General features: G+C 41.4%; 1 protein-coding gene across 4 annotated transcripts in view; it reads right to left on the bottom strand.

The window, feature by feature from the left end:
* Nucleotides 1-12,161, bottom strand: part of LOC128611412 (serine/threonine-protein phosphatase 2A 55 kDa regulatory subunit B beta isoform) — a 60,760-nt gene that overhangs the window by 28,611 nt on the left and 19,988 nt on the right. Inside the window, exon 1 of one of the 4 annotated variants that reach the window (XM_053630895.1) lies at nt 1,488-2,023. The exons of the other annotated variants lie outside the window; for them this stretch is intronic. Coding sequence (XP_053486870.1) covers nt 1,488-1,557 — 70 coding nt within the window. The 5' untranslated portion in view covers nt 1,558-2,023. Of the gene's footprint in view, nt 1-1,487; nt 2,024-12,161 lie in introns of those variants that run through there. 4 annotated transcript variants of the gene reach the window in all.

Below are 12,161 nucleotides of genomic sequence, written 5' to 3'. Positions count from 1 at the left end.
TTTGAGACCTACTGCCAATTTAAGAGAACGCTAATGCAGGAGAATTGCTCAGTCCCTCCAGGATTTTACTATCGCAGAAATGAACACAAAATCGAGCAAACTCCACAATATTCGGAGGACATTGCAATTTTTCAAAATTGCTGCAGATATGGGCCAAGAGGCGTCATGTGATTCACGAGACTAAAAAGTCTCATTTAACGACAAACATCGCTGCGAAATACCGTGCAGAACAATTTCACACAGTTGCAATTTCGCCGATTCCACACAAAAAGACTCTGCAAATTGCTTCGCAAATTTTTTGCAAAAGCCTTAGCAAAATCAAGCATTTTTGGTCGCAACAATGACAAAAAAAAAAAGCTCTCCGAAATCCTGTTTGGACTGATTTAAAAATCTTTCTTTTAAAAAAAAGAATTCCAATTTGAGCTCAGGTTACTGTCTGTGTGGAGTTTCAACGTGCACTCCCCGTGTCCATGTGGATTTCCAGTTTCCATGTCCAGTTTCTCCAAGGTGGATAAATTATCCCTACATGTGAACGAGTGTGTCAGTGTGTGAGTATGATGCCCTGCGATGGCGTCCCATTCAGGGTGTGTCCCCACCTCATGCTCACCGAGACCCTGACCAGGATAAATACGACGACGATGATGATGATGATGATGATGATGATGAAGAATATGAGGAAGATGATCATGACGATGGTTTACTTATAATGCAGACAGAAATATTCCACAGACAGGATATTGATTTCTGGCATTTGAGACAGGCCCTGTGAGTCTGCAACATCCAGATTCTTCTAGACAGTGCTCTCTTTGCCTTTAATCACATAATCATAGCAAATATAACCACAATGTAATCTTTTTTCTTTCTTTTTTTATGAAAGACTGGATATCTGCTCTCAATTATCATCATAATGCCTAATTAATAAGTCATTTCAAATCACCACCATCACCTGATCAGCAAATCATCATCATCATCATCATCATCATCTACTGCATCATCTAGGTTATTCATAGATTAGCTCAGAGTTGATCCAGACTGCGTTCCTCTCCGTTCATACCAGAGTGTCTGAGTGTCGACGCAAACACAGCCGCTAAATCTCTGCAATGCAACATCTGAGTCACTCTGCCAAAGCTGAATGGTGACACAGTGACACCCAAGATCGCAATGTGAAAAAACGAGCCATATGATAGCCATTCTAGTCCATTTCCCCCCCCCCCTTACAGCTTCAATCCCACATGCACAAGATTGTGACCTGCACACTGCACAACCCATGCAATGGCGCAGATGTTATCCGGAACTATGTGCACCCGTGCAGATTCTTCACCATATTAAGAGAGACGTGTACAAACAAGGCGGGGTCGTGTGTGTGTGTGTGTGTGTGTGTGCGCAACATGTAGGCTACAGTACATGCCTGACTTTTAATCCATGTCGCCCTGCCCATACCCGATCATTATTCCAACGCACCACAAATTCAGTTCCTTTCTACTTACCTTCTGTTGCATAGTTGTGATCCCGAAGGAAGCTGTTGTTGATCTTGCGGTTGTCACTCTCCTCCTCCATTTAGGATGCGGTTAAATCGGAAGCTTAAGGCGGACATACAAGAATCCATCGTGGACGCAAACATCAGCATGCAATCAGCGGCTCCATCGCGCTGCTTCTCATGTCTACCGCATCTGACGGGAATGCGAGAGAGTTATCAGCTGGGACGGGCGGCGGAGGTCGTTCTGCCTCGGGGGAGCATCCACTGGAGAGCCGGTGATCAAAGCAGCACGCGGCGGTGTGCGGTTAGATCAGGCACACAGCACGAGCAGATCAGCAATTCATCTTTAAGTGAAGAAGCAGAGAACCACTTCGACATGAACCGGTAAATCCGGCTTGACATAAAAATAATAATAATAGGCCAATACAATAATAATAATAATAAAAAGAGCCTGGAAGAAGCAGCACGAAGCGTTGTGAATGAAGGGCACAGCACGCGGAAATGAGGATTTGAGTTAAGACGGGATTTTCCAGCTTCTGGAGTGCGGAGGGGGCGGAGTTACCGCGTCAGATCCTATAGCTTCTATAGCTGTCGCATGTGATGCTTTTAGCTCATCTAATGCGAATTGTAATACGATAGTGGAGACGGCATCCGTTTTTTTGGTATCCTATCCGCAAGTGAAAGAGTAAAGAAAAAAGGGTGCAGGAAACACGCCCCCCCTACACCCCCCCCGCCGTGCCCGAGGGGCCCCGCCCACTCACCGCGGCGCTGTCCAGCACTGAAGTGACAGCACGTGGCAATATGAGATGCTCCTCAGTGCTTCACCACGGCCCAGTCACACACACACACACACACACACACCGAGTGCACTACAGAGGATGTAGCTGAAATCATTTCATACTCGTTTGGGATTCAGTCAAGAACTGTCTTGCAGCCAGCAGCACACTTTCACACTTTTAGGGAATATAGGATCATTCATTGTTTATTTTGGGAAATTTCAGTCACACAGTCCAAGCGCAGAGGCATGGTGGTGCTGTCTCACAGATCCAGGGTCATTTTGATCCTGATCTTGGGTTACTGTCTGTGTGGAGTTTTACATGTTCTCTGTTTCCACTACCACTTCCCAAAAATTTACCAGTAGGTAGATTGGCTATGCTAACTTGCCCCTGTGTGTGTGTGTGTACATGGTGTTCTGACTGGTGTCCCATCCAGAGTGTATACTCGCCTCGCACCCAGTGTTCCCTGGATAGGCTCGGGGTCCACTGCAACCCTGACCAAGGTAAAGTGATTTACTGATGATCTCGCCATCCTCTCGTATACATTACATAAAGATGGCTCCACCATCCACGATAAATACAATACTAGGCTTTGTTTTACTGGAGGGTTCTTGTAAGCTTTACACGCACGGCCATAATTACTGCACATTTTCACTTAAGAGAAAATACAGAAAAAAATTAAACGGCACAGATGACAATGAAAAGAAGAAGAGAAAAAAAAAACAGAATCCATAGATTTCAGATAGATTTCTTTTTAGTACAGTGCCCCTCCTTAAAAAAAAGTGATCGCAGACCAGACACTGATTAATTGGATTATGGAGCTTGCCGTTGGCGCTCTAACTCTCGGACGATTTCATTTGCATGATGCTTTTAATATAAGACTCGTTCTTTAAAGCTGTAGTCTTCTGCATATTTTACTTGCGCTAATCTGCCTGGTGGCACTGCCTATAAAGAATCTGATTTGCAATTCAAAATTGCACACACTGCCACATTTAACAGATACACTGTATGTTTGTTAAATTATTGCTCACTGCATGCACGTTTAGCTGTGACAGTGTCTGCTGGATGAAATGAGTATGCGCACTGGTTTATGGTGTATTAAGCATACTGTGGCCTTGTAAATAGAATAAAGTCATGCACAGATCTCCAACAGTGAATGCAGGCCAGGTTTATCAGTGCTCAGACACTGCATGGTAACGTTAGTGCGGTTAAGAATGCAATAAAGTAATGATCCCGTCAAGTTTTAGTGGACCATAAAATCTTCTACAAAATTGTTCGGAAAACACTTTGTTTTAAGACATGAATTCCAAACAGCTTCTGTATACTACCAATTATAATTCCAGACAGATGGAGATTATGTGGTTTAAGTAATCTTTATACACCGATCAGCCATAACATTAAAACCACGGACAGGTAAAGTGAATAACATTGATTATCTCGTTACAATGACACCTGTATATTAGGCAGCAAGTGAACAGTGAACTGTTCTTGAAGTTGATGTGTCGAAAGCAGGTAAAGTGTGAGGATCTGAGCGACTTTGACATGGGCCAAATTGTGATGGCTAGACGACTGGGTCAGAGCATCTCCAAAACAGCAGGTCTTGTGGGATGTTCCTGGTATGCAGTGGTTAGTACATAGTAAAAGTGGTCCAGAAACGACAACCAGTGAAATGAAGACAGAGTCATGGGCTCCCAAGGCTCATTGATGTACATGGGGAGAGAAGGCTAGTTCGTCTGGTTCGATTCCACAGAAGAGCTACTGTAGCACAAATTGGTGGAAAAGTTATGGTGGCTATGATAGATGGTGTCAGAACACACAGTGCATCACAGCTTGCTATGTATGGGGTTGTGCATTGTACCATGGGGTACAATGGTGTAATGGAAAAAGGTGGCCTGGTCTGTTGAATCACGTTTTCTTCACATCATGTGGACGGCCAGGTGTGTGTGTGTCGCTTACCTGGGGAAGAGATGGCACCAGGACGCACTATGGGAAGAAGGCAAGCCAGCGGAGGCAGTGTGATGCTGTGTGCCATGTTCTGCTGGGAAACCTTGGGTCCTGGCATTCTTTGACACTTAGCACCTACCTAAACATTGTTGTAAAACAACTACACCCCTTCATTTCAACAGTATTCCCGAATAGCAGCGGCCTCTCTCAGCAGGATAATGTACCCTGACACACTGCAAAAAATTGTTCAGGAACGCTTTGAGGAACATGACAAAGAGTTCAAGGTGTTGACTCGGCCTCCAAATTCCCCAGATCTCAATCCGATCAAGCGTCTGTGGGACGTGCTGAACAAACAAGTCCAATCCATGGAAGTCCGATCCTTGGAAACGTCTTGGTACCAGATACCACAGCACACCTTCAGAGGTCTTGTGGAGTTCATGACTCAACGGGTCAGAGCTGATTTGGTGGCACACGGGGGACATACACAATATTAGACAGGTGGTTTTAATGTTCTGGCTGATCGGTGTATATTTTACCTAACTTACAACAAAATATAGTCGTTCACATTCTCCCAAAAATATGCCATTGAGTGCATTGGCAACTCTAAAATTACCTGTAGAAGTGAATAAGTGTATATATGTGTGTGTGTGTGAGTATGTGTGTGTGTGTGTGTGTGTGTGTGTGTGCATGGGGTCCTGGGATAGACTGGTGTCCCATCCAAGGTGTTAAGGTAAATATGGCAACCCCCCTTCCCTATACGTACTCACAGGACTTGATGGAAATGGTGAAAAAAGAAATTAAAGTTTGCCTGATTAGAAATCAAGAGGTTGGTGAATAAGATGCTATTAACTACACAAATTGAACAGCTAGATTTTAATAAATGTAAATCACAAAAACAAACCTGGAGTGTGTAAGCATATTGCCAAAATATGTATAATGAGAGAACGGTGGCACAGTGGTGCAGTGGGTAGCATTGCAGCCTCACAGCTCCATGGTTTCCAGTTCAATCCTAAGCTCGAGTTATTGTCTATGGAGTTTCTGTGTATGTTCTCCCTATGTCCTTGTGGGTTTCCTCTAGGTTCTCTGGTTTCCTCCCACCTCCCAAAAATCATGCCAGTAGGTGGAGTGTTTACTCAGACCGTACAAGTGTTTTTCTGTGATTATTGCGGCCAAAAATGCTTGATTTTGCTGTGGCTTTTAAAAAAATTTGTGGTGGAACTTACGGACATTTTTCTTGTGAAAAACTACTCAAATTGGCAAAATTTCAGTTGCACGAAATTGTCTTTAGCAGTGATGTTTGTTGGTAAATTAGATGTTTTTGCTGTACTCATGTTCGACGCACGTGAATCGAAGAGGGCTTTGGCTGAATGCGCGTTGTGATGACGACACACGATGCGTCTTGGCCCAAATCTGCGGTAATTTAAAAAAATTGCAAGATTTTGCGTTCATTTCTGCGATTCCCAAAATCATAAAATCCTGGAGGGATTGGCTACCATAAATTGGCCCAATGTATGAATGAGTGTGTGAATACGTGCACATGATGTCCTGCGATGGACCGGCGTCTCACTCAGGGTGTATTCCCAACTCGTGCCCAGTGTTCCCAAGATCCACCACAATTCCACATGACCAGGATAAAGCGGTTACTGAAGATGAGTGAACGATGAATGAATGTATGGGACAAAACAAGTAAAAGAGAGTCAATAGTAACACAGAGAAAGTCATTTATCCTCTGTTCTGCAAATCTGAAAAAAATAATGTTTTTTCTCTATTTTTGTCCAGAGCTAGATGACTACCAATTTAGTGGTGTCTATGACATGTTGCTGGCTTAATTTGTGAACTACAGTGGTAGTCGCATAACCTACATTTTTATTTAAATGTAAACAGTGAACAAACCATTTTAAACAAAAGCCTTGTTTCAAATGTTCTGCATACACATGCAAATGTTTCAAAAACACAAAATTCTTTAAAAAAAAAAAAAAACGGCAGCTTTTCTTCAGCCTGCCTCAACCCTGAACACAACCTTTATCATTATTTAAACAGTGTGGCAAAAATCAATAATTTTCTGTCAATAAAGGGTGAAGCTACAGCTGATGATAAATCCCACCTGACATTTTTCTAATGATCAACAGGGTGGATTGGTATCTTTTCTGTCTGACTATAAAAAGATGGAGGGAGGGACGGGATAGAAAACAATCGAGAAAAAGACAATGGCTGAAACAAGGCGGAAAAGAAATGCAGTGAGCGTGAATAAAGATTCAGGCTATATGCACCATGTAATTAGAAAGAAATCGGAAATGAAGCAGTAGAGGCAGATTAAGATCAGCGGTAGCGCTTTAATTACAACCTTCCTAAGCATGCTCATGTCTTCAGCACATGTCCTACACTCTGTCTACAGTGCTTTCACTGCTTTGAGCCATTTCAATCATAATGTTAGGAGGAACATTATGTTCCTAGGGTCTAGGATTTGGCGCTCTCACCGCTGTGGCCTGGGTTCGATATACAGTCAGGGGAGCTGAATGTTCTTGTGACCGTATTTATAAAAATTGTGTATTTAATTTAATCATGTCACTACTATACTCTCTACCTGGTTGCTACCCCAATAACTGCTATGTCCATATATGGTATAATCTTATCTGCTGAATACTATGTCATAGTTACGTGTTATGTTTACATTAACAGCATTTTGATTACATTGTTATTCTTTTGCACTACCTGATATATCGGACACTTCCACACTAAAACTGTCAGCGCTACACTGTTTCTTACTGTGTCTATTATTCCTGTTCTAGTACTTACTGTACTGTCTTGTGCTGCTTTCATACGTTTGCACGTGCACTTGATGTAGAAATGTGTAGATCTTATTTAGTTCTGTGTCGTCTTGTGTAGTTCTGCATTGTTTTATGTAGCACCGTGGTCCTGGAGGAACGTTGTTTCGTTTCACTGTGTACTCTCCCAGCTGTATATGCTTGAAATGACAATAAAGCCACTTGAGTTGACTTGCAGCATATAACTCAATGTAAGGCAGCCACTTTCCTCAGTAGTATGTCATGCAGTCGTGATGTTCCATATTCCCGCCCCCCCCCCCCCCAACACAGACATCTGACATGATAAAAACTACAGGGATTTATTTTCAAATAAATTAAAACACATATCGAATGACTGAGCAAATATGTTCCTTTATGAGGCCTTGTGAAAAGCTCGAGGTTCAGGGAGACGATTGGCCATGCAGCGATGTGCATCAAGGCAGCACCACACAACACGGGGAACAATTACGCCATCATGATATTTACGTCATGGCCAATTTCTTGTATTGATATTTAGTAATAGCCTGACCTAGGGGCGCGTCTCGATGCCTGCCTTCAGGTGCATGCAGCCTCCTAAAGTCTGATGTTACAGACTAACAAACGTACTGGACACTGATCGACAAAAGCCATGGCATGGTCTATCAATACCTCCTTATTGATTTTGTCCTGATTCTGGTAAAACGAGCACATTTTGTTCAGGCTGTTAATGGTGTGGAAGGTTAAGTGTGTGTGTGTGTGTGTGTGGGATGGTTATTTCCATTGCCATGCATTCAAAAAGCTGTTTGTTTGTACAGTTCTGCCAGATGGGACTGTCTTAAAGTGTTCACGGTAATAGGATTTGCACGGTGAACCATCTGCAAGCCTTACATTCGCTGAAAGAAAATCTCTTTACAGGTGAAGAATTTTATCTGCTCTAGCTGTTACACACAGCATGGGTACTGTGGTGTACTCTTTGTTTTGTTTTGTTTTTTTTTTAAATAATGAACTATCAAAGCTGGCAGTATAATACCGTCGCACCATTATCCAAGATGTAAACCACAAGACTGAAATAAGAAGCGTTATGATTGGATGGTTGAGAGAGTGGGGGAAGAAAAGCAGAGAGAGCAGTAGAACCAGATGGATGTGTGTGTGTTTTTTTTTTTTTTTGGTTGAATGCATTAAACCGAGCCTAGAGGCCAGCCGAGTTTACACATAATACCATTCCAATTAAAGCAGTGATCGGGTCGCTCTGTCTCTCTGTTCTTCGTGACATTTACACTTTATCAGCCTAATACATGAATGCATACGGCATGATGACATGCCATCAATGCAGCAGCCTTTTAAATCATAAGCATGCATGTTACTCATGTCATGTACAAATATTCAACACCACATACATATTTATGCATACACACAAACTTGCATGCATACTAAAACACACACACACACACACACACACACACACACACACATGCAAATGCTCAAAACCGCACAGTACGTAGTACTAAGGATTTCCTTTCAGTGTTACATAGCAGCTTCCCCCTCAACTCTGAGTATATCAGCCATGGCACTGCTCTGGGAGAAATACTTTACCATCACACTGGTTGCTAGGAAACTGCTGGTGGTGCAACACTGCTATGCAGCACAAATGCTGTCTACATAATTAGATCATTAAAAATCATAAACATCATAATGTCTCTCATATCCATCCAACTGCACTTCCAAGCGGATCCGAACAGCCTTTCCAACAACGAGGTTAACAGCCTGGACACTGAAAATTAGCGCTGAAATGACTTGCTTATTTGATTATTTAGAGTGTGAATGTGTATGAATACGAGTAGCACTGATGACATTACTGTAAATATGATTTTAATAGGTACCATAAATAAGGATTAAATAATTTCTGGGGATTTCCATATTGCCTATTAAGCACAATGTGTAGCAGTGGTACTTTCTAACAATAATCATTCTACTTTTCATTTCTGCACACTGGAGGGATTCACCATTGTTAAATTATACATAAATTATAATGCATGATTATACATTTAAATAATAAAAAAACCCAAAAAAACAAACAGATAAAATGCATGTGGAGTCAAGAGACAAGCTGTCGCTTCTTGGGTGTTTTTTCCTCCCACTGTCGAAATTTCCTCTATTACTATAATTTGTTAATTGTAGATAGACTCCTGTAGCTATTATCCGTAATCACAGCCATTCCTGATTGCTATTTTGCCTCTTCAAATCCCTTTTTTTCTGCCTGTCAATTGCAGGCTACAAAACATGGTTCTTCACACTGGCAGTCAAAAGAGCAGGAGTCTGTCTGTGTTTCAGTGGAATGGCTCAAGTCTGATAATGAATATTTCAACAGTGTGGAGGCAGATGTAGAAAGGAGAGAAAGGCGTATGCCTACAAGCAATGCTCTAGCAGCCGTCTACGAGCATTACCATAATACTACGCATTTTTTCCAGCTCATCCCAATCTCTCCTGCCCCTGACACACACCCTGTAATCTGCAGGACAATCTCATTTGGCTGAGCAGCTGCCACCGGAGATCACAGGGAGCTAGCCAAGCTGTCGACAGATGACCTGACTCTGACCACCCGCTCTGGTTTTCTTGATTTCTCATTCTGTCTTACTAAATTTCTAGCTTCCCCTCTTTCTTGTACCTTATACTTTCACTAATCCCCTCCCCCCGTAAAAAAATAAAAAACCCAGGGACTGTTTAAGCTATACCATCTTTCTAAGAGGAGCAGAGTTTTGTGTCGATATACGATGCTATAAACACTCTGTAAACTGACTTGAATGAGTTAGACATCAGAGGAACAGCGCATGGGAGAATACTCCCTCAGAGGCATATCAAATTAATCAGGCATAGTGTAAGCCATTAATACAACAGGAAAAAGCTCACTTTTCACTATCTTTGATTTAGATGGCAATCATCGAACTCCTTACAGGAACAGTGCAAGCATCCGACTTGAAATACTGACAAGATGTTGATGTACGATGACTTAGTCCAGATCTTACATGAAGATGGGCATATGTAGCAGCAGAGTGTGAGGGAAATATTGGTGTTGGGGTGTGAACAGGAACCCCACGCTACACTGAGCATGAGTGACGGACACGAGCGGTCGGTGCCATATGGTGTTCATCATGTAGTAGCCAGAGACAGTGCTGTCCTATAGAGAGGAATAAATCTGACTGGAAAATCCTGTGAGGAAGCATGTCTGGGGGTTGAACATGAGGTGTGTAAAAACAGGTTAGAATGTAAAACTAAGAAGATATTGTAAAACAAAAACAATGTCATTCTTAAAAGTAGGTCGAATTCACAAAAAAGGTTCAGAACCACCGGTATAGAGGATGCACCACATTGAGCCAAGACTAATAATAAACAGATTTTTAAATCTGTCTATCGCTCTCTATTGCTCTTTATTATGTGTATATATATTAGGGTTGTCACGAGAACCGATACTTCGGTACCAATATTCTTAAAACGTGACGGTACTTGTTTTTCTGCAGTAGCGTTTGCAGCGTTTGTAACGTTTGTAACGAAAGTACCGAGGTTGCGATTCTTCCAGACCTGAAGGGGGCAGCAAATACACGCAAGTCGGTCCACAAGTAGTGAAGAAGAAGAGGAACGCCTACAAGCACACGGGAAAAACTACAGAAGTTTAGCTTAGCTTAACAAGTTTAGCTAACCCCGACTCGTTGAGAGGAAAAGAGAGGAAAGCTAGTATCGGTTTCCGGTGTGCAGCCGATGCTATCGTTCATTTCAAACAAAGCGAGGAAATACCTGGAATTTGGCGAAGCACCTGAAAGACGGTCCTATATTATGTTTGTTTGAGGCAGCTGGCATTGTAGCCGTGAAACCAGCTAACATTATGCTCCATGTAATGTTTGCGAAAGCCAGTTATTTGTTAACGACGCTAACGCATTGCAATGTTATAAACTACCTCTGAATGGGCCTCCATGCATCGCCATTCAGCCCGTGTCCTGTCAGCTAAATGTAGCCTCATGTCACTAATAATTATTCAAATGTTCATGCTTTTAATAAATCTGTTTGGTCTGCCACCATCAGTGAATTTAAACCAATGCTTGCATTCAGAGTATAAGGGGTGTGTGTATGTGTGCGCGTGTTTAGGAGTGCACCTTCGGAGACTCATTGTCAGACAGTGTTTGATAACTAAAATACCCTCCCTAAAATACCCATATATTATATATATTTATATATATAATGTGTATATATATATATATATATATATATATATATAAAACATTCCAGTTTCTCAATAATAAATCTTTGTTAGAGATAAAAAGAGAGACTCGTGAGATATTTCTTCTATAACGTAAGTGATAACAGGAGGAATCTGTCTTGTGGATGTTCCATAACATTGAATGTAAATATTAAATGGTTAGAAAGTATAATGTTCGTTAATAAGTAAAATTTTGTAATTGTGGGTTAAATTGCTAAAGTATAAGTGGAATAAAACACTTTGGGACATGGTTATAATCAAAAATGGGAATATAATTGATAACGGGAAAATAATCGATTGAAGTTATTATAACCATGTTATTGATCAATACGAATAAAAGCAATGTGACTTCTGAGCTGTAGTCACTTACTGCTTTTATCACAAGAGAAACAACACTACAGCTCTGTTTATGACACTGTTAATTCGTAAAACACATTTGGATCAAATCTATTTACACATACCAACTGTACACCTGTACCAACATGATAGAACAGGTTCTTCAAATCTGGCCCTCGAGGTCCACTGTCCTGCAGAGTTTAGATCCAACCCTAAGCAAACATACCTGAACAAGCTAACCAAGGTCTTCAGTATTACTAGAAAATTACAGGCAGGTGAGTTTGGAGGTTGGAGCTAAATGCTGCAGATTTGAAGAACCCTGTTATAGCTCATGCTTCACTGTTGCCAATATAAACCTCAGTGACAAGCATAAGCTATTGTATAAACATAATAAGCATAATTACTGTATACATATACATTTGTATACAGTAATTATGTATACAGTATACATATGTATACAGTAATACATATTTATTATTTGTTATGCTTATATTACATCTGTTCATTTCTCAAAATGCATGAATACAGTAGGCTTTTCCCCAGATTTCTACTAGCCCTAGCTCTGTAACCAGTGGAATCTCAAACGCAAAATTCTT

Source organism: Ictalurus furcatus, chromosome 8, assembly GCF_023375685.1.
Source record: "Ictalurus furcatus strain D&B chromosome 8, Billie_1.0, whole genome shotgun sequence".
Classification (NCBI taxonomy): Eukaryota; Metazoa; Chordata; class Actinopteri; order Siluriformes; family Ictaluridae; genus Ictalurus; species Ictalurus furcatus.
This window is presented reverse-complemented; position numbering and strand designations above follow the sequence as displayed.